The 21,494-nt window shown below is 41.5% G+C and overlaps 1 protein-coding gene and 1 long non-coding RNA gene across 5 annotated transcripts; both read left to right on the top strand.

The window, feature by feature from the left end:
- The first annotated feature begins 8,327 nt into the window (after window positions 1–8,327).
- Window positions 8,328–13,759, top strand: LOC110529472 (cell cycle control protein 50A). Of its 2 annotated transcripts, XM_090242654.1 has the most exons (8): window positions 9,537–9,618; window positions 9,782–10,039; window positions 11,060–11,179; window positions 11,295–11,402; window positions 11,564–11,651; window positions 11,736–11,879; window positions 11,989–12,195; window positions 12,592–13,759. In XM_090242654.1, the coding sequence occupies exons 2-8, from the start codon at window positions 9,806–9,808 to the stop codon at window positions 12,783–12,785; spliced, it is 1,095 nt and encodes a 364-aa protein (XP_090098780.1). In that variant the 5' UTR covers window positions 9,537–9,618; window positions 9,782–9,805; the 3' UTR covers window positions 12,786–13,759. The 2 variants fall into 2 exon arrangements, with proteins under 2 accessions (XP_021467329.1, XP_090098780.1); XM_021611654.3 differs by having other exon boundaries at window positions 8,328–10,039.
- A 179-nt stretch (window positions 13,760–13,938) lies between these two features.
- Window positions 13,939–20,397, top strand: LOC149981405 (uncharacterized). Of its 3 annotated transcripts, none has more exons than XR_016497609.1 (4): window positions 13,939–14,050; window positions 16,020–16,094; window positions 17,311–17,396; window positions 17,547–20,397. It is a non-coding gene; the product is annotated as an uncharacterized LOC149981405 (long non-coding RNA). The 3 variants fall into 3 exon arrangements; XR_016497611.1 differs by having other exon boundaries at window positions 13,942–14,050; window positions 19,914–20,397; XR_016497610.1 differs by having other exon boundaries at window positions 13,942–14,050; window positions 16,020–16,847.
- Window positions 20,398–21,494: the final 1,097 nt, after the last annotated feature.

Here is a 21,494-nt window from a genome sequence, read left to right as displayed (position 1 = left end):
GCTGCTGGAAAAACTTGTGTTATGGCTTTACACCCCTTGTTATAATGTGGATAAAGAGTTACTTGTCTAACAGAACACAGAGGGTGTTCTTTAATGGAAGCCTATCAAATATAATCCAGTTAGAATCAGGAATTCTCCAGGTTAGCCATTTAGGCCCCTTGCTTTTTCAATTTTTACTAATGACATGCCACTGACTTTGACTAAAGCCCGAGTTTCTATGTATGCGGATGACTCAACACTATACGCTTCAGCTACTACAGCAACTGAAATGACTACAACACGCAACAAAGAACTGCAGTTAGTGTCAGCGTGGGTGGCAAGGAATAAGTTAGCCCTAAATATTTCTAAAACTAAAAGCATTGTATTTGGAACAAAACACTCACTAAACCCTAAACCTCAACTAAATCTTGTAATAAATAATGTGGAAATTGAGCAAGTTGAGGTGACTAAACTGCTTGGAGTAACACTAGATTGTAAACTGTCATGGTCAAAACATATTGATGCAGTATTGGCTACGATGGGGAGAAGTCTGTCTATAATAAAGCAATGCTCTGCCTTCTTAACATTACTAACAACAAGCAGGTCCTACAGGCCCTAGTTTTGTCTTATCTTGACTACTGTTCAGTCGTGTGGTCAGGTGCCACAAAAAAGGACTTAGGAAAATTGCAATTGGCTCAGAACAGGGCAGCACGGCTGGCCCTTGGATGTACATAGAGAGCTAATATTAATAATATGCATGTCATTCTCTCCTGGCTCAAAGTGGAGGAGAGATTGACTTCATCACTACTTTTATTTATGAGGAGGTATTGACATGTTGAATGCACCGAGCTGTCTGTCTAAACTACTGACACAGCTCGGACAACCATGTACACCCCTCAAGACATGCCACAAGAGGTCTCTTCACAGTCCTCAAGTCCAGAATAGACTATGGGAGGCGCACAGTACTACATAGAGCCATGACTACATGGAACTCTATTCCACATCAAGTAACTGATGCAAGCAGTAAAATTAGATTTAAAAAACAGATAAAAAACACCTTATGGAACAACGGGGACTGTGAAGCAACAAACATTGGCACAGACACATGCACACACACATACGATAACACACACACTATACATACACATGGATTTAGTAATGTAGATATGTGGTAGTGGTGGAGTAGGGGCCTGAGGACACACAGTGTGTTGTGAAATTTGTGAATGTATTGTAATGTTTTAAAATTGTATAAACTGCCTTAATTTTGCTGGACCCCAGGAAGAATAGCTGCTGCTTTGGTCCCGACTGTAGGCTATGCCTTATGATTGGGCTACACACAGTCCACAGCTAGGCTAAATTATAGGCCTTCTCCTGGTGTAGTATTCGGAATGACTTCCTTTCAATTCTGTGAATCTCACAGAGAGACTCAGGCTCGTCTCTCTCTCCCCACAGCAACGGCCACGCATTGGTCAGTCTCTAGGCTATACTGTTGCGCAAACCATAAAACCAACACAAAACGGTTCTTAGTACATCACGTTTTTACATTATGGTTTTTTAGGGGGCAGGATACTTACAGAGGTGGCAACTCTAACACTGATAGCTTTTTTTGTTGTTTGTACATTGCAAACAGTGACAATTATTTTTCATGCCAGGAGAGGTCCCAGATCTGGGAAAATCTCTCCCCGGCCAGAATCCAACCAAACGTAATAATTAATGTATGTGTGTCATATTGGCAGGGGGGAGATTTTCAGGCACAACACAGGAATTAAACAGTCCAAAACTGAGAGGTGCGGGATCGTTTTCCGCCAGGATCCGACTCAAATTAAGCACTGCCAAAGGGCTCTGGTCAAAAGTAGCGCACTATATAGAGAATAGGTTGCCAAGTACCTTAACGTTGAAGTATTGACAAGGGAACTGCGAGCTATTTGGGATACACCCACAGTGAGGGTGAGAGACCAAGAGTGAAAACAGGAAGAAACAGGTAATGCTTTGGCCCAGGTTCTTGATATGATCTAGTCCTGATGTATATCTCTTTCTGGAGGGAGGGGAAATGTGTTGTGTACCGTATTGTCTCAGGGCTAGATCGCAGACGACGTGGAGGACATTCTACATCTCTGCACAAAATAGTTTTCATTCTTACATTTATGTTTACTGCTTCAAGAGCACCCAGACCGTAAGGTGCAGCCTTGTCATTGAATTATCAAGTCAAGTTTGAGTCAGGTGCATTGCATTATCATACTTTGGCTTCCAGCATTTGTCCCTATGTAGCCTGTCTCAAGATGATATGATGTTCTGATGATGGTCTATGGTTCCCTCATCTGGCGAAATATGGACAGCTCAATCTGAAAATGCTAAATTGGAGAGTAAAAAAGAATGAAGCCGTCCTTCTGATCTGATGACTAAATGTAATGTTATTTTTATGGTAAATAATGAATGTAGCCTACATTTACTTGGACTATGAACTTACAGTAAGGTCCACTACATTTGGCTAGCAACCATCGAGGCCTACTGTATTTCCTCCTGTTCCAAAAAGTACTTAAACAAGGATGTGAAAAGGAAGTGCTGAGGGAAGGCAGGCCACAGGTCTGGACCCAGACAGAGAGGAAATTCAACACAGGGTGGTGACGCTCTCATAGCCATGCACCAATTGATTAAACATACCCTCTAGAGCGATTAAGACATACTTATTTCTGACAAGCAGACTCCATCTCTATAAAGCGATAACAAAAACCACATACTACTTCTCCCAAGAGAACACAACCTCCTATCCTAATCCTTTACAAACATTTCGCTACACCCTCAATAAAATCTGCTAAATATGTGCATGTGACCAATACAATTTGATTTGATGAGCAGATGAACAAAGGTTTATGGAAGTGGAATGAAGCAAAAGAAGAAAAAAACGTGCTGATGTTATGGTGCATGGGAGGGCATACCTGAATATTCAGTAGGGAGACGGGTACCAGACCCAATGGAAACAGAATGCGTCCCAAATGGCATCCTACTCCCTATATACGTAGTACACGGTTTTTGACCAGACTCCTATGGGCCCTGGTCAAAAGTAGTGCACTATATAGGAAATGGGATGCCATTTGGGACGCATCCATAGAGAAGAGAAGGTGATGGTGGGTTAATATAGGGTCTGCCTGCGAAGAGAAGCATCTGGAAACTAGGCCTGGGACAGTAAACATGAGATAGCTGAATCTCAGATGCATCCTGATCCTGCATATTGTCGCCTGCCTTCACTTCCCTGGGGTTGTTTTGACTGCCTTCACACTTCCCTGGGGTTGTTTGACTGCCTTCACTTCCATGGGGTTGTTTGACTGCCTTCACTTCCCTGGGGTTGTTTGACTGCCTTCACTCCCATGGGGTTGTTTGACTGCCTTCACTTCCCTGTGGTAGTTTGACTGTCTTCACTTCCATGGGGTTGTTTTGACTGCCTTCACTTCCCTGGGGTTGTTTGATTGCCTTCACTTCCCTGGGGTTGTTTGACTGCCTTCACTTCCATGGGGTTGTTTGACTGTCTTCACTTCCCTGGGGTTGTTTGACTGCCTTCACTTCCCTGGGGTTATTTGACTGAGATGTTGTTGGAATAAAGCGTATATGGATGATTCTAATGACCAAATTTTGAACACAAAGAATCATTCAAGTTTTCAAAATGCTGTGTTATAGAAATATAAAGTTAACCTTGAAATAATAGTATCACTAGGTTATTAGAGGACTCTGTTCTTGTCTTCTATGTCCCATATGGCACCCTATTCCCTATATAGTGCACTATATAACCCTATGTGCCTTGGTCAAAGGTAGTACACTATAAAGGCGATTAGAGTGCCATTTGGGATGCAACCTGTACCTTGATGTGAGTAATGCCCCTCGTATTCACTGGTTGGTCAGAGTGAGGATACAATGGCACAGTATTACTCATTGTTCTTTTAATGATTTCTTGTCCCTACAGGAAATGTTGTGCACCATGTGATAGTTGAGCCCAGACAAGACAGTGATGTGGAACTTCCTTCACCTTCTCTGACAAGTGGCCTGCACAGCAACCATACGGCCAACTGATCAGCAAATAGACAGTCAGCACTTAGCAGGCTGTCATGGAGATGATTTCTAACATTGGGAGCACCTCAAAAGGCACTCTTTTCAATTCTGTGGGCTTTCTGATAGCATTACCACTGGATTCTGGCTTACACCACAATGCAAAGTAGGGCCACATGGAGTTGTATAGGGGGTATGAAAAGTGTACTTTGCAGTAGCTTTGGTCCAGGGTGTTACATGCTGCTTGACCCTTCTTCAATGGAAGGCTTGAAGTAGACTCAAGCCACACGTACCACCCTGGATCAGAGCTAACTCTGCAGCGGTTTGTATGTGAGGAAAGATACATGGCTAAAATTGACTAAAGAAGAGTAAGAAGTTAATCTCCAAAATGCCTAAACTAACATCCCAGAGGAGGGGTAGTGGGCCAGTTATTTGTCTAGAAGACATTTTATTGTGATGGTGGTGATACATATTCGCAGCAGTGCTAAAGAAGTATCAGCTTTATTCGCCAAATACATTTCCATGTACAGGAATTTGACTCTGTGAAATGGTGCTGCTACAGAGTTACAGACTGTAAAAAAAATATATACACATTTTAAAAATATATATATATTTAACCTTTATTTAAGTAGGCAAGTCCGTTAAGAACAAATTACTATTTACAATGACGGCCTACGAACTGTGGGTTAACTGCCTTGTTCAGGGGCAGAACGACAGAGGTTGTCGTTTATTTTTTCGGTTACTGGCCCAACGCTCTAACCACTAGGCTACCTGCCGCCCCAATATACAGACGCAGAATTTACACAATCCACATACAGTATTTCATTTTTAAAATTTTATTTCACCTTTATTTGACCAGGTAGGCTAGTTGAGAACAAGTTCTCATTTGCAACTGCGACCTGGATAAGATAAAGCATAGCAACTGCCAAGATAAAGCATAGCAATTCGACACATACAACAACACAGAGTTACACATGGAATAAACAAAACATACAGTCAATAATACAGTAGAAAAAAGAAAACAAAAAGTCTAAATACAGTGAGTGCAAACGAGGTGAGATAAGGGAGGTAAGGCAATAAATAGGCCATGGTGGCGAAGTAATATAGCAATTAAACACTGGAATGGTAGATGTGCAGAAGATGAATGTGCAAGTAGAGATACTGGGGTGCAAAGGAGCAAGATAAATAAATAAATACAGTATGGGGATGAGGTAGATAGATGGGCTGTTTACAGATTGGCTATGTACAGGTGCAGTGATCTGTGAGCTGCTCTGGCAGCTGGTTCTTAAAGCTAGTGAGGGAGATATGAGTCTCCAGTTTCAGTGATTTTTGCAGTTCGTTCCAGTCATTGGCAGCAGAGAACTGGAAGAAAAGGCGACCAAAGGAGGAATTGGCTTTGGGGGTGACCAGTGAGATATACCTGCTGGAGAGCGTGCTACGAGTGGGTGCTGCTATGGTGACCACTGAGCTGAGATAAGGTGGGGCTTTACCTAGCAGAGACTTGTAGATAACCTGTAGCCAGTGGGTTTGGCGACGAGTATGAAGCGAGGGCCAGCCAACGAGAGCGTACAGGTCGCAGTGGTGGGTAGTAAATGGGGCTTTGGTGACAAAACGGATGGCACTGTGATAGACTGCATCCAATTTGTTGAGTAGAGTGTTGGAGGCTATTTTATAGATGACATCGCCAAAGTCGAGGATCGGTAGGATGGTCAGTTTATGAGGGTATGTTTGGCAGCATGAGTGAAGGATGCTTTGTTGCGATATAGGAAGCCGATTCTAGATTTAATTTTGGATTGGAGATGCTTAATGTGAGTCTGGAAGGAGAGTTTACAGTCTAACCAGACACCTAGGTATTTGTAGATGTCCACGTATTCTAAGTCAGAGCCGTCTAGAGTAGTGATGCTGGACAGGCGGGCAGATGCGGGCAGTGATCTATTGAATAGCATGCATTTAGTTTTACTTGCATTTAAGAGCAGTTGGAGGCCATGGAAGGAGAGTTGCATGATATAGAAGCTCGTCTGGAGGTTAGTTAAAACAGTGTTCAAAGAAGGGCCAGAAGTATACAGAATGGTGTTGTCTGCGTAGAGGTGGATCAGAGAATCACCAGCAGCAAGAGCGACATCATTGATGTATGCAGAGAAAAGAGTCGGTCCGAGAATTGAACCCTGTGGCACCCCCATAGAGACTGCCAGAGGTCCGGACAACAGGCCCTCCGATTTGACACACTGAACTCTGTAAGAGAAGTAGTTGGTAAACCAGGCGAGGCAATCATTTGAGAAACCAAGGCTGTCGAGTCTGCCAATAAGAATGTGGTGATTGACAGAGTCGAAAGCCTTGGCCAGGTCAATGAATACAGCTGCACAGTATTGTCTCTTATCGATGGCAGTTATGATATCGTTTAGGACCTTGAACGTGGCTGAGGTGCACCCATAACCAGCTCTAAAACCAGACTGCATAGCGGAGAAGGTACGGTGGGATTCGAAATGGTCGGTAATCTTTTTGTTAACTTGGCTTTCGAAGACCTTAGAAAGACAGGGTAGGATAGATGTAAGCCAGTAGCAGTTTGGGTCTAGAGTGTCACTCCCTTTGAAGAGGGGGATGACCGTGGCAGCTTTCCAATCTTTGGGAATCTCAGACAATACGAAAGAGAGGTTGAACAGGCTAGTAATAGGGGTTGCAACAATCTCAGCAGATAATTTTAGAAAGAGAGGGTCCAGATTGTCTAGCCCGGCTGATTTGTAGGGGTCCAGATTTTGCAGCTCTTTCAGAACATCAGCTATCTGGATTTGGGTGAAGGAGAAATAGTGGGGGCTTGGGCGGGTTTCTGTGAAGAGTGCCGGGCAGTTGACCGGGGTAGGGGTAGCCAGGTGGAAAGCATGGCCAGCCGTAGAGAAATGCTTATTGAAATTCTCAATTATAGTGGATTTATCGGCTGTAACAGTGTTTCCTAGCCTGAGAGCAGTGGGCAGCTGGGAGGAGGTGCTCTTATTCTCCATGGACTTTACAGTGTCCCATACCTTTTTTGAGTTTGTACTACACGATGCAAATTTCTTTTTGAAAAAGCTAGCCTTAGCGCTCCTAACTGCCTGTGTATATTTGTTCCTAACTTCCCTGAAAAGTTACATATCACGGGGGTTATTCGATGCTAATGCAGAACACCACAGGATGTTTTTGTGCTGGTCAAGGGAAGACAGTATGTACACAGACGCTAAACATGATATATACTATAAACGCTGCATAAACTATATTATAACTATGTGTAGAGATGGATGAATAAAAACAAATTAGAGAAACAACTTAACAGGATGATGTGCAATTGGGGAAATATACTGAACAAAAATATGAACGCAACATGTAATGTTTTGGTCCCATGTTTCATGAAATGAAATAAAAGATCCCAGAAATGTTCCATATGCACAAAAAGCTTATTTCTCTCAAATGTTGTGCATTAATGTGTTTACATCCCTGTTAGTGAATATCTCTCCTTCACCAAGATAATCCATACACCTGATATGTGTGGCATATCAAGAAGCTGATTAAACAGCATGATCATTACACAGGTGCACCTGGTGCTGGGGACAATAACATGCTACTCTAAAATGCGCAGTTTTGTCACACAACCCAATGCCACAGATGTCTCAAGTTGAGGGAGCATGCAATTGGAATGCTGACTACAGGAACATCTAGCAGAGCTGTTGTTAGAGAATTTAATGTTATGTTTCCCTACTATAAGCTGCCTCCAATGTCGTTTTAGAGAATTTGGCAGTGCGTCCAATCGGCCTCACAACCACAGACCACATGTAACCACGCCAGCCCAGGACCTCCACATCCAGCTTCTTCACCTGCGGGATTGTCTGAGACAAGCCACCCGGACAGCTGATGAAACATTGGGTTTGCACAACCGAAGAATTTCTGCACAAACTGTCAGAAACCGTCTCATCTGCATGCTCGTCGTCCTCACCAGGGACTTGATCTGACTGCAGTTCAGCGTTGTAACCGACTTCAGTGGGCAAATGCTCACCTTCGATGGCCACTTGCACGCTGGGCAAGTGTGCTCTTCACGGATGAATCCCGGTTTCAACTGTACTGGGCAGATGGCAGACTGCGTGTATGGCATCGTTGTCTACCACCCCATGTCGCAAGGATCTGTACACAATTCCTGGAAGCTGAAAATGTCCCAGTTCTTCCATGGCCTGTATACTCACCAGACATGTCACCAATGGGATTCTCATAAGTAACGGGTATGACAGCATGTTCCAGTTCCCGCCAATATCCAGCAACTTTGCACAGCCATTGAAGAGGAGTGGGACAACATTCCACAGACCACAATCAACATTCTGATCAACTCTATGCGAAGGAGATGTGTCGTGCTGCATCAGGCAAATGATGGTCACACCGTTTTTTAAAAGGTATCTGTGACCAACAGATGCATATCTGTATTCCCAGTCATGTGAAATCCATAGATTAATAGGGCCTAATGAATTCATTTCAACTGACTGATTTCCTTATGTGAACTGTAGATCTTTTAAATTGTTGCATGTTGCATTTATATTTTTGTTCAGTGTACACCATATACTGTATGTGGGATAGAAACACAATACTGGTCACACCAAATGTATACAGTAATATGTTTATTCCCACTATTTTGTGTATATGAGGAAAACCTATAGAAAATCCACTTCAAGATGATCAAATGTTTAACCTCAGATCAGGAGTGCACTGTGTTTTATTTAAATTATTAGAAGCATGATTTTAGATATCAAAAAAGAAGAAAAACACCACCTACCCTAACATTGTCTATGGTAGACTGACCTATATGATGAGATCATCACTTGCTAGAATCAGTCTCGGTTTGCCAGACTCATGGCGCACTACGTCTGTGAAAACAGACCCTGGCCTTGACCCAACTCTCCGAGGGTGTTTCAGGGAGAGTTGGGATATGCAAAAAACACAATTCCAATTCACACATACATATTAATACACACGTGTACATGTGTGAAATAGGACAAATATAAGCACCCACCAAATGATTTGTATTATTAAGAGACTAGGATTGGATTAATAGGCTATGCATTACTATAAAGCAGATAAAAACATGCTACCAGACACCATCAGTTGACCATGGCTATATGCTGAACTTTATGGACAACATACAGAGCATTGTGTGCATTTTATAGCATGCACACAGTCTAGATAATATGCCCTGAAAAGGTAATTTATGATATCAATCCAGGTAATCAGGCACAGTTGTCCAAGGATGACCCATGTATGCTATATCAGCTGGTTATTTATTTGCCTCAATAAATCTGAATATTCAAACAGATGTTTGTCATTATATGAGGATTCATCATTTGATCTCCAAGTAGACAAATCAAGAACATGGTTTTGGTCAATTCAGGTCACGAGAATGTTCAACATCAATTTACTGGGAAAAACAAAAACATATTTTTTTACATTAGAAAATAATTAGAATTAAAATGATATTTTGAATGAAAATTAGGTTTTGTCACTGGTGAAACGTTCATCATATTTGATGACGTCATGACGTAGGTTAAAAGAAAACCAAAAAAACTTCCTGACTTGGCTGTTCGTAACGCTGCGGTAGCTATATTTCATTAAAATGAGTTATCTTGCGAAATAACCTATAGAAAGCGACCACAGTTATACCTTATGTATCAGAGCATTATCATACTTGTCTCAGCTAAATTGTTAGCTTCTTCAGCGAGTCTCGCTATAATAGCTGCTACTGGTTGTTTTATTTTAGAACAGAACCGTTCTGAGTGAAGCCATGATGGCGTCGAGCTACAACGCGAAGGAAGACGGTCACGTCACCGTACCTGGTGGTGGGACCATCCAGAATAAAAAGCCCGATAACACAGCTTTTAAACAACAACGATTACCTGCTTGGCAACCCATCCTGACAGCTGGCACAGTTCTTCCAGCTTTCTTCGTTATCGGGCTTATCTTCATCCCCATTGGTATCGGCCTCTACGTCACGTCCAACAACATCAAGGAGTTCGAGGTAAGGCCCGTGCTATCCGGGATCCTTAGCTAGCTGTCTGCCATACTCAATAAGTCCAAGAGAAAGGAGGCACCAGTATCACTAGGGAGGGGGCACATTTAGTACTAGGGAGGAGGATGGGACAGGTGTATGGGGAAGCCTGATCCCGCCACTTCCATGGGCCTCAAAATCACTATTTGCTTGTATATGTACTCCCACCAATGTTGTTTCTCATGATGATCGGTATCAACAGAAAATATAGCCTAAACGCAAACAAAAAAGGCCATTAGAAACTGAATGCTGTATGCCGTGGTATATGAGACCATATAGCACGGGTATGACATTTATTTTTACTAGTTTAATTACAATTGTAAGCAGTTTATAATAGCAATAAGGCACCTCGGGGTTGTGCTTACAGTACCACGGCTATGGGCTGTATCCAGGCACTCCGCATTGCGTGTAAGAACAGCCCTTAGCGTTTGTTATATTTGCCAAATACCACACCCCCTCGTGCCTTATTGCTTAATTAGACCATGGTTTATGTATTTGTAGCCAACAGATTCTGACCCTACCGCTTTACGCTTGTTCTCTCTTCGCTGCACTTGCGTCAGAAGGGATGTGCCACTGTATTCCAAATTGTACCTATATTCAAACGGATACATCGAAGATTGAAAAACTGCCCCTTTTGTCTTCATGCTAGCTAGCAGTAGCCATATCAGCCATTATGAATTGGCATGTCACGTTGAATAACAAAGGAGCTTATTGGCCGTGGTGTCTTAATCTAACCATGATTGTGTTCAGACCCCAGTGCATCTCACTGTAAACAAGCGTAACTGTAGGCTCGGAATCTACTTGTTAATGTACTGTATTTGATGTCAGGTCACAGGTGCACCATTTGTGGATTAGTAGGCCATCATTGTAAATAAGATTTTTTTCTTAACTGACTTGCCTGTTAAATAAATAAATACATTTGAAATAATGCTAGGCAGCAGATTTCCAGCCATTTGGAAATGCTGTTTTGATGTACACATGTCATTACAGATTGATTATACTGGGACTGACATGTCCAGCCCATGCTTCAACTGCTCCCAGAGCTTTAGTTGGAACAGCACAAGACCATGTACCTGTGCACTGCCCTTCTCTCTGGAACAGCCCTTTGAAGTAAGTATGAAGCATGATGTCTGCCTCTCAAATAGCAACCTATACACTACATCAGTGGTTACCAACCTTTTCCGGTTACTATTCCTACCAACTGAATATAATTTTGTCTCAACAGAGCAACGTATTCATGTATTATGGCCTGTCCAACTTCTACCAAAATCACAGGCGCTATGTCAAGTCCAGGGATGACAGTCAACTGAATGGTGACACCACCTCTCTAATGGTACATATTATGCCTTTAAAACAGGGTACCTGTTTTCACACTGCATTCCTGAATCTCTGCAATGACTTTTTTACATCTTTAGTTATCTGACATTTCCATCAAATTGACAAGATGTTCTGTGCAATGATCTAACATTACATGTCTGCTTGCAATGTCCACAGAACCCCAGTAAAGAGTGTGAGCCCTATGCTCGCAATGAAAAAATGCCAATTGCTCCCTGTGGTGCAATCGCCAACAGCATGTTTAATGGTAAGACCGTTATGTCCTTCTTAGACCAGCATTACTAGTGTTGCAATAAGAGCAGCTCTGTTTATTCATGATCTCTTTCCTCAGACACTTTGGATCTGTATTACATTGACCCTAATGGCACAAGAATCCAAATTCCTCTGATGAAGAAGGGGATCGCTTGGTGGACAGATAAGCATGTGAAGTTCAGGAATCCTGGAGGCAACCCCAACCTCACAAGTGCTTTTCAAGGTGAGCAAGCACTCAGCAGAATTGTTACTATTGAAGATGAGTCAAACATTTTTTACTAGGAATCTCACTGTCTTTTACCTAGGAATCTCACTATCATTTCCTCACCCAGGTACAACCAAGCCGATCAACTGGCGCAAGCCTGTCTATGAACTAGACACAGATGCTGAGAATAACGGCTTCATCAATGAGGACTTCATTGTGTGGATGCGTACAGCTGCCCTTCCCACTTTCCGTAAGCTGTACCGTATTATCCAAAAGAAGAACAACATGACGCCGACACTTCCCCGTGGCAACTACACCCTGGAAGTCACCTACAGTATCCTTTCACTAACAGCTGTTCAAATGATACAGCTGTACAGGGAGTTTGGGGTGGTAGAATGATAGCGTATGTTCTGATGTAATAGGAATGTTCAAATCAGTTATTGTCATAATAGGTCAGACAGACCAGGTCAATGTTGGGCCGTGTTCAGTAGACTACAAATTATATAATACCAGTCCACATTGTTATTGTATGATACGTTTTTATGATGGCAGTGGCTCCTGATCCATGACTGTATCTTTTCTGTCTGAGCCTCAGAAATAAATGATCCAATCGTGGATCAGGAGCCACTCACTTTTAAGATACTTCTTGCTAGAGTTATTTTGTAACTTAAATGTTAAATGGGTCTGAAGTTGAGCATTTGTTGAGTCTTCCTTAATGAGTTGATCCTAGACTATCCTGTTCGTAGCTTTGAAGGCCGAAAGCGTGTGATCCTGAGCACCATCTCCTGGATGGGGGGCAAGAACCCTTTCCTGGGCATCGCTTACATCACTGTGGGCTCTGTCTGCTTCTTCCTGGGAGTGGTCCTCCTCATTATCCACCACAAATATGGCAGCCGCAACAACACCGCTGACATACCTAACTAAAGACATCTTGTATGTATGTTGCATGCTGGCTAGCAGAGGCATGGGCGTAACCAGTGGCTAATTACAAGCACTGGTGGTCTCTTGTGTCTGGCTTGTGTACTGTGTGTAAGAATGGCCTTCTTGTCAAAAGTACTGTGCAAGTATTGGAAGCGCAAAGACGTCAGGGGAGAGTTCACTCATATTTATTTTTCATGGTCAGAAAGCTATGCAGTTAACGTAGGTTTTTCTGTCAAGATGTTGTATTGACAGTAAGTTGAAATGTAATGACGCTACATCAATGTGCAGATAGTACCGTTTTAATTCAGAAATATGTGTGTGTCTGTCATAGATGTTTATTAGTTCTATATGAATAAATTATTTAAAATAATGTTTGAAGATGGTCAAGCGAATTGGAACAGTCCATTAGGCTAAATGTTGAATTGCTTTGAGTCGAGGCTGTTTATTCATACAAGTATATTCTTGTTACATACATTACAGTAGTTTGAGGAACATATTTCTGGTCTGTTTACACTACAGATAGGTCTCTATAGATTGCACAAGGATGTGCACAGATTTTCAGGTCAAGCGTTATGGAAGGCTTGCAATGTTTTCAATGTACTTTAGAACTCATTTTCTCAGTGTATAAATAGTCATTCTGTTCAGCTGTCTAAAATATGCAGAGTCAAGTTTAAGTAACATAACACAAATGAAAATAGTACATTTCAAGGTTTTCAGGGACCAAAGCTCCATGTAGCCTGGGTGCCAGTCTTTCTGCATTCTTGCAAATTCATTATGTAAAACATGTTTAGCATTACAAATAAGTAGGCAAGAACACAGACATACATTGGACCAGTCTAGCATTCATTTTATTCTATGGAAAAACATCCTTATTTATTTTCTTACTAAGATTGTTGCAAATTGGTGAAATATGTTTTGCACGAGTTACCTGGAGATTATACGCCTGTTGCTTGACAAATAAAATAATATCTGGACAACTCATGTTGTTAACCAGAATTGTATTTGAAAATGGTTGGAAAAGTGTTTCAAAATTGAAAAAGTGAATGTATACTTAATATAATGTTTGAATCTTGAGCCACTTTTGGCAGTACTTTTATAGCCCAGAATACAGTAGCTGGTGTTGGCTTGGTTATTCTCCAAGTTCACACTCCTGCCCAGTATGTGGCAATATGCGTCAGTAAATCCTCCAAAGAAACTAGCGGAAACGTGGTGTTACTGTGTCCTTGTACGACGACTGACGTGGGGAAAAGATGTACCGACACATTCAAGTAAGATATCGATTTAGTAATGTTTTGATTGCAGTTAATATCTGTATTCAACGGAATCGGTTTGACTCTTTTAAAGGCTAGTGACGAGTAACGTCACAAGCCTTTAGCGGTTATGGGATGACAGGTAGTGGCTACTACTAGCTAGCCATTTACAGTGCCTTGCGAAAGTATTCGGCCCCCTTGAACTTTGCGACCTTTTGCCACATTTCAGGCTTCAAACATAAAGATATAAAACTGTATTTTTTTGTGAAGAATCAACAACAAGTGGGACACAATCATGAAGTGGAACGACATTTATTGGATATTACAAATTTATTAACAAATCAAAAACTGAAAAATTGGGCGTGCAAAATTATTCAGCCCCCTTAAATTAATACTTTGTAGCGCCACCTTTTGCTGCGATTATAGCTGTAAATCGCTTGGGGTATGTCTCTATCAGTTTTGCACATCGAAAGACTGAATTTTTTTCCCATTCCTCCTTGCAAAACAGCCCGAGCTGAGGTTGGATGGAGAGCATTTGTGAACAGCAGTTTTCAGTTCTTTCCACAGATTCTCGATTGGATTCAGGTCTGGACTTTGACTTGGCCATTCTAACACCTGGATATGTTTATTTTTGAACCATTCCATTGTAGATTTTGCTTTATGTTTTGGATCATTGACTTGTTGGAAGACAAATCTCCGTCCCAGTCTCAGGTCTTTTGCAGACTCCATCAGGTTTTCTTCCAGAATGGTCCCGTATTTGGCTCCATCCATCTTCCCATCAATTTTAACCATCTTCCCTGTCCCTGCTGAAGAAAAGCAGGCCCAAACCATGATGCTGCCACCACCATGTTTGACAGTGGGGATGGTGTGTTCAGGGTGATGAGCTGTGTTGCTTTTACGCCAAACATAACGTCTTGCATTGTTGCCAAAAAGTTCAATTTTGGTTTCATCTGACCAGAGCACCTTCTTCCACATATTTGATGTGTCTCCCAGGTGGCTTGTGGCAAACTTTAAACGACACTTTTTATGGATATCTTTAAGAAATGGCTTTCTTCTGGCCACTCTTCCATAAAGGCCAGATTTGTGCAATATACGACTGATTGTTGTGCTATGGACAGAGTCTCCCACCTCAGCTGTAGATCTCTGCAGTTCATCCAGAGTGATCATGGGCCTCTTGGCTGCATCTCTGATCAGTCTTCTCCTTGTATAAGCTGAAAGTTTAGAGGGACGGCCAGGTCTTGGTAGATTTGCAGTGGTCTGATACTCCTTCCATTTCAATATTATCGCTTGCACAGTGCTCCTTGGGATGTTTAAAGCTTGGGAAATCTTTTTGTATCCAAATCCGGCTTTAAACTTCTTCACAACAGTATCTCGGACCTGCCTGGTGTGTTCCTTGTTCTTCATGATGCTCTCTGCGCTTTTAACGGACCTCTGAAACTATCACAGTGCAGGTGCATTTATACGGAGACTTGATTACACAAGTCTCAAGGATTGTATTTATCATCATTAGTCATTTAGGTCAACATTGGATCATTCAGAGATCCTCACTGAACTTCTGGAGAGAGTTTGCTGCACTGAAAGTAAAGGGGCTGAATAATTTTGCATGCCCAATTTTTCAGTTTTTGATTTGTTAAAAAAGTTTGAAATATCCAATAAATGTCGTTCCACTTCATGATTGTGTCCCACTGGTTGTTGATTCTTCACAAAAAAATACAGTTTTATATCTTTATGTTTGAAGCCTGAAATGTGGCAAAAGGTCGCAAAGTTCAAGGGGGCCGAATACTTTCGCAAGGCACTGTAACTTACAGGTAGTAAGCTTGCTAACGTTATCTACTAAACATTTTATTTATTTACTTGTGTTTATGGCAAATTAACTTGGTTAAATACACAGGTAGACAGCGGCATATTCCAAGCCAGCGCTGATCTTGAAATATATCTGTAAAACTACAGTGCCGATGGGTTTGAAATGTATTCTTCTTTTTCGTAGTTTGACAGGTGCTCCAGCATGTTTCGCGGCAGGCAGTTGGAGAACAAGGTCACACAGAAGCAGAAGCATTTCCAGGTAATTTACAGGGTTTATATGGCTGACGGCTTTAATAGGCAATGTCCTTAAAATATGACGTTCAAATCTACTCTTTAATTTTTAGTTTAATGTCATGGAAAATGTAGCTTGAAATGATTGTTGACAAAGTGATATTTATGTTTTGATGACTGGTGACATGTCCACCTGTCCACTTGTAGTTCCCCTCCAATGAAGCCTGAGTTACATATAGTTGACGGATAAGTATATCTGATTGACAGAAGCTCATTGGGTTGATGTTAATGCTATGCATGCTGGGTGTAAACTGAAAACAGTCAAATAATGTGTCCTAAATGACACCCTATTCCATACATAGGTCTCTGGTCAAAAGTAGTGCACTATGGGCCCTTGTCTAGAGTAGTGCATTAAATAGGGAAAAGGGTTCCATTTGGGACGGTGTCAATGTTGTGAGATAGATGAGAAACCCATGTCTGACTCTAATTACCACTGGCAACTGATCGGGGGAGAGTGATGCCACTGCCTCACCATTAGCTGCTTTTCAAAAGTGATTGTGCAAACTGTGTTGCTTTTAAATGCTTTCTAAAACTTGGTGTATATCTTGCTGTAAATCATTAAAAGTGTAATGGCTGGATTGCTGGAATGTACTTGTTGCATTCTGTAGTTAGAATGGTCAATTTGTGGGCATTAATGACCTCTCAACCACCCAGATAGAGTTCTCTGGAGATGCACTGTTGAATCCTTTTGCTCTACTAGGAGATGAAAAGATCAATTCAAGTAAGTCACTGTCCACTCAAATGATGCTTTTCCCTTGACTTACCCCCACACTAGTGGGCCGCCAGTGTTTTATGTTAATGTAAGCTCTAGTATTATTGTGTTTATCAGGAGTGTGACACTTAACTTGTGATGAGCAGAATCAACAACCTTTGCTTTGTGAGATGGCGTTAAAGTTCACAGTTAGGCATTGCTACGTAAATGCAAGCTGAAAAGTACCTAGGGCCTTGCCTTGGCTCCAAGTCAGAGCAGGTCCGCCAGAGTTATGGCTCAGTGAGACAGGGTGCCGGCCTGTGTAGATGGAAACATTGTCTGAGCCTTTCGGTTATAACACTGGAGTGAATCCTCATTGGAAATGCTCCGAAAGAGTACACCACAGCTTGGTGAGCTTAAAGGATGCAGGATGCTTGTACTGTATGTTGCTGTGCATTACATTAATTTAATACGATATATTTTTCTTCACCAGGAGGACAATGAGATTCCAATTCATTTGAAAGGGGGTGTCAGCGATGCTATCCTAATACAGAACAACAATGGCACTCACTATTCTGGGTGAGTACACATGGACTCCATGGCAATCTAATCCATGTAGACATAAGATCTTGGTATAGTCTGGTTGTACATTACCACATTAAATTGCTTAGTACCTTTTTGTAATAACACTTTATTTAATTAGTAATAATGTCTTACATTTCATTGCAGGATCTGCACATGTCATATATGAGCTGGTTTGTGCAGGTTTCCCCTAGAAGGAGTGACTGCAGCTCCTGGGCTCACATGTTCTACAATACATCCTGTTAGATGTAAAACGTCTCCATGTCCTTGGGGTTGATTTGTCCTGTCATAATGGTCCTGTCACCTTTGGCTGCGATTACAGCCTAGAGTCTTCTTGGGTATGACGCTACAAGCTTTGCACGCCTGTATTTGGGGAGTTTCTCCCGTTCTCTCCAGATCCTCTTAAGCTCTGATAGGTTGGATGGGGAGCGTCACTGCAAAGCTATTTTCAGGTCTCTCCAGAGATGTTTGATCGGGTTCAAGTCCAGGCTCTGGCTGGGCCACTCAAGAACATTCAGAGACTTACGTTTTCTTGGCTTTGTGCTTAGGGTCGTTGTCCTGATGGAAGGTGAACCTTCGCCCCAGTATGAGGTTCTGAGCACTCTGGAGCAGGTTTTCATCAAGGATCTCTCTCTACTTTTCTCTGTTCATCTTTCCCTTGATCCTGACTAGTCTCCCAGTCCCTGCCGCTGAAAAAAAAACACGCTTCACCGTAGGGATGGTGCCAGGTTTCCTCCAGACGTGACGCTTGGCATTCAGGCCAAAGAGTTCAATATTGGCTTCATCAGACCAGAGAATCTTGTTTCTCATGGTCTGAGAGTCCTTTAGGTGCCTTTTGCCAAACTCCAAGAGGGCTGTTGTGCCTTTTACTGAGGAGTGGCTTCTGTCTGGCCACTACCATAAAGGCCTGATTGGTGGACTGCTGCAGAGATGGTTGTCCTTCTGGAAGGTTCTCCCATCTCCACAGAGAAACTCTTGAGCTTTGTCAGAGTGACCGTCGGGTTCTTGGTCACCTCCCTGGCCAAGGCCCTTCTCCCCCGATTGCTCAGTTTGGCAGGGCGGCCAACTCTAGGAAGAGTCTTGGTGGTTCCAAACTTCTTCAATTTAAGAATGATGGACACCACTGTGTTCTTGGGGACCTTCAATGTTGCAGAAATGTTTTGCTACCCTTCCACAGATCTGTGCCTCCACGCAATCCTGTCTCTGAGCTCTACGGACAATACCTTCGACCTCATGGCTTGGTTTTTTCTCTGACAGGTTTAGAGATGTTTGCAAATGTATTAAAAACTGATATACTTTATTTATGCTGCCAACTGTGGGACCTTATATAGACAGGCGTGTGCCATTCCAAATCATGTCCAATCAATTGAATTTACCACAGGTGGACTCCAAGTTGTGGAAACATTAAGGGTGATCAATGCACCCGAGCTCAATTTCGAGTCTCATAGCAAAGGGTCTGAATACTTAGTGTATAAGGTATATCAGTTTATTTTTTTATTTTTAATACATTTGCAAACATCTCTAAACCTGTTTTCTCTTTTTCATTATGGGGTATTGATTGTGTTAGATGAGGAAGAAAAACATTGAATACATTTTCGAATAAGGCTGTAACGTAACAATATGTGGAAAAAGTCAAAGGGTCTGAATACTTTCCGAATGCACTGTACGTACAGATCTTATAAACACAAGTGTATTATTTAAGGTCCAACTTCAATGGTTTATTTTAAAATTGCAGTGGAAAAACACTTTGGTATTTGTTTTAAGTAGTAATACAATTGATTTTATCTTCTACATGTGACCAAGTGTTCCCCACTTTGTCAGTGTGGCTCCGTTTTTAAAACTTGTCTGTAAGATTAGTACCTTATAGTTCCAAACCAAGGGCACATTAGGCCAAGGGCAGTGTTAATATTGTCATCAAATGATACTTTGTAAAGAAATGAGTATATCTACGATTAGAATGACGTTCCTATTTTGGAATGTCCTTGAGCTCTAGCCTACAGAAATCGGACTAGGTCATGGGAAAATGTCATGAGATGCAATTTGCTCTATTGTTGACTTTTTTGTTGGTGATTTGATACGATATGCGTGCACATCTTACAGTGTTGTATAGCAGATAAAACTTTTTTTTTTTTCAGACTTTTATGCAGGGCTTTCGCATGTGCAGTTTGCCTTTTGAGCCCCTAGAGGGCAATGTCTTCAAGGGAATTGATTGGGTCTCACATTATGATAGACCAAACTGAATTCTCTCATCTGTAAAAGTTGTGACATCTCTGTTTTAATTTCAATAACACGTCAATAATCAATAACGTTCATTTGAAAAAGTTGTTTTTCAAAATGATCTGTTAGGCTATAATCTATAGCCTATGTATTTGATAGATGAGAATGGAATAGGCTACTCCAGTAGCCCCAAAAACTCCAGACACAATTCTGGTTGTACAATATCACTTTAAGTTGCTCAGTGCCTTTTGAAATAAGACTATTTAATTATTAATAACCTCTTACATTTCATTGCAGGATCTGCATAAGTCATATATGAGCTGGTTTGTGCAGGTTTCCCCAAGAAGGAGTGACTGCAGCTCCTGGGCTCACATGTTCTACAATACATCCTGTTAGACGTAAAACGTCTCCATGTCCTCGGGGTTGATTTGTCCTGTCATAATGGTTTCTTTTTCAAGTTCATGGGATCAATATTTATTTATTGGAGCTGAGGATGATTAAATATGCCTCTCATAACAAAGTGTCATTAGTCCTTATTTTGTATGTGTGTAACTGTATTTTAAGTACAGTAGACACCATAACGAATGTTGGCCGTGTGCGGCTTTGTGAAGTAGAACCCATTGACCCAAGTTTATTTGACAAAATTGTTGCAATAAAAAGGTGTGGTGGAAATGGCAGGAAAATTGTGTAGGAAACATTTTCTATAGATTTACAACATTTGTTTAACTTTTTTTATTGTGACCAATGATGGAAACTGATTAAATGATAATTGCCACATTAATTTTGAAGTATGCAGTGTACGTGTCATTACGTGACTATAAAACTCAACTTCACATTTTATTCTAAATGCCTAGGCCCAGTGCTTGAAAAAATATATTTTTATCAACTATAAAAATATATCTTTGCAAGACAAGGATTGTCCTGACTTTCAATAATGGCTGAATTGCTTTGCATTGCTTTCTAGTTGGCTAGCTAGTTTCACCATTAAATTATTTCAGATCTACAGGAGTGCAAGTCTCACCATGGCACAGACCTTAGTGATACATAGGCACATGAGAATTATTCGAATATGGCAAATGTTAGTCAATTATTGCATTCCATCCATGCTGGATTTCCCAGGCTACCTGAGACATGAAACAGATAGGTGGGAGGGTAGACTACAGGCTGTCACCAATGTGGAATTAGCCTAAAAGAGTAATAGAAACACTTATTTTTTTCAACACGGTTTTTGTGAAAAAAATTGTTTTTACATTTTAGTAATTTAGCAGAGCTCCTATCCAGAGCGACTTCAGATAGCTAAGTGAGACATCCACATATCACAGGCATAGTAAGTAGGCTACACTTTTCCTCAATATGAACAGGGGTGGTGGGATTTATTTCACCTTCATTTAACCAGGTAGGCAAGTTGAGAACAAGTTCTCATTTACAATTGCGACCTGGCCAAGATAAAGCAAAGCAGTTCGACACACAACAACACAGAGTTACACATGGAGTAAAACAAACATACAGGCAATAATACAATAGAAAAATAAGTCTATATACAATGTGAGAAAATGAGGTGAGATAAGAGAGGTAAAGGCAAAAAGGCCATGGTGGCGAAGTAAATACAATATAGCAAGTAAAACACTGGAATGGTAGATTTGCAGTGGAAGAATGTGCAAAGTAGAAATAATGGGGTGCAAAGGAGCAAAATAAATAAATACAGTAGGGGAAGAGGTAGTTGTTTGGGCTCAATTATAGATGGGCTATGTACAGGTGCAGTGCTCTGACAGATGGTACTTAAAGCTAGTGAGGGAGATAAGTGTTTCCAGTTTCAGAGATTTTTGTAGTTTGTTCCAGTCATTGGCAGCAGAGAACTGGAAGGGGAGGCGGCCAAAG

Source organism: Oncorhynchus mykiss, chromosome 8, assembly GCF_057628025.1.
Source record: "Oncorhynchus mykiss isolate SJ-2025 chromosome 8, ASM5762802v1, whole genome shotgun sequence".
NCBI classification, from domain to species: Eukaryota; Metazoa; Chordata; class Actinopteri; order Salmoniformes; family Salmonidae; genus Oncorhynchus; species Oncorhynchus mykiss.
Note: the sequence above shows the minus strand (reverse complement) of the source record. Positions and strands in the feature narration are given on the sequence as shown.

Excerpts from the sequence above, each read along its gene's own strand:
- LOC110529472 (XM_021611654.3), top strand. The coding sequence starts at position 9,806 with ATGATGGCGTCGAGCTACAACGCGAAGGAAGACGGTCACGTCACCGTA. Across the intron at positions 11,180-11,294 it reads CTCTGGAACAGCCCTTTGAA|AGCAACGTATTCATGTATTA; the intron begins GTAAGTATGAAG and ends TTGTCTCAACAG. Across the intron at positions 11,880-11,988 it reads CCTCACAAGTGCTTTTCAAG|GTACAACCAAGCCGATCAAC; the intron begins GTGAGCAAGCAC and ends TTCCTCACCCAG.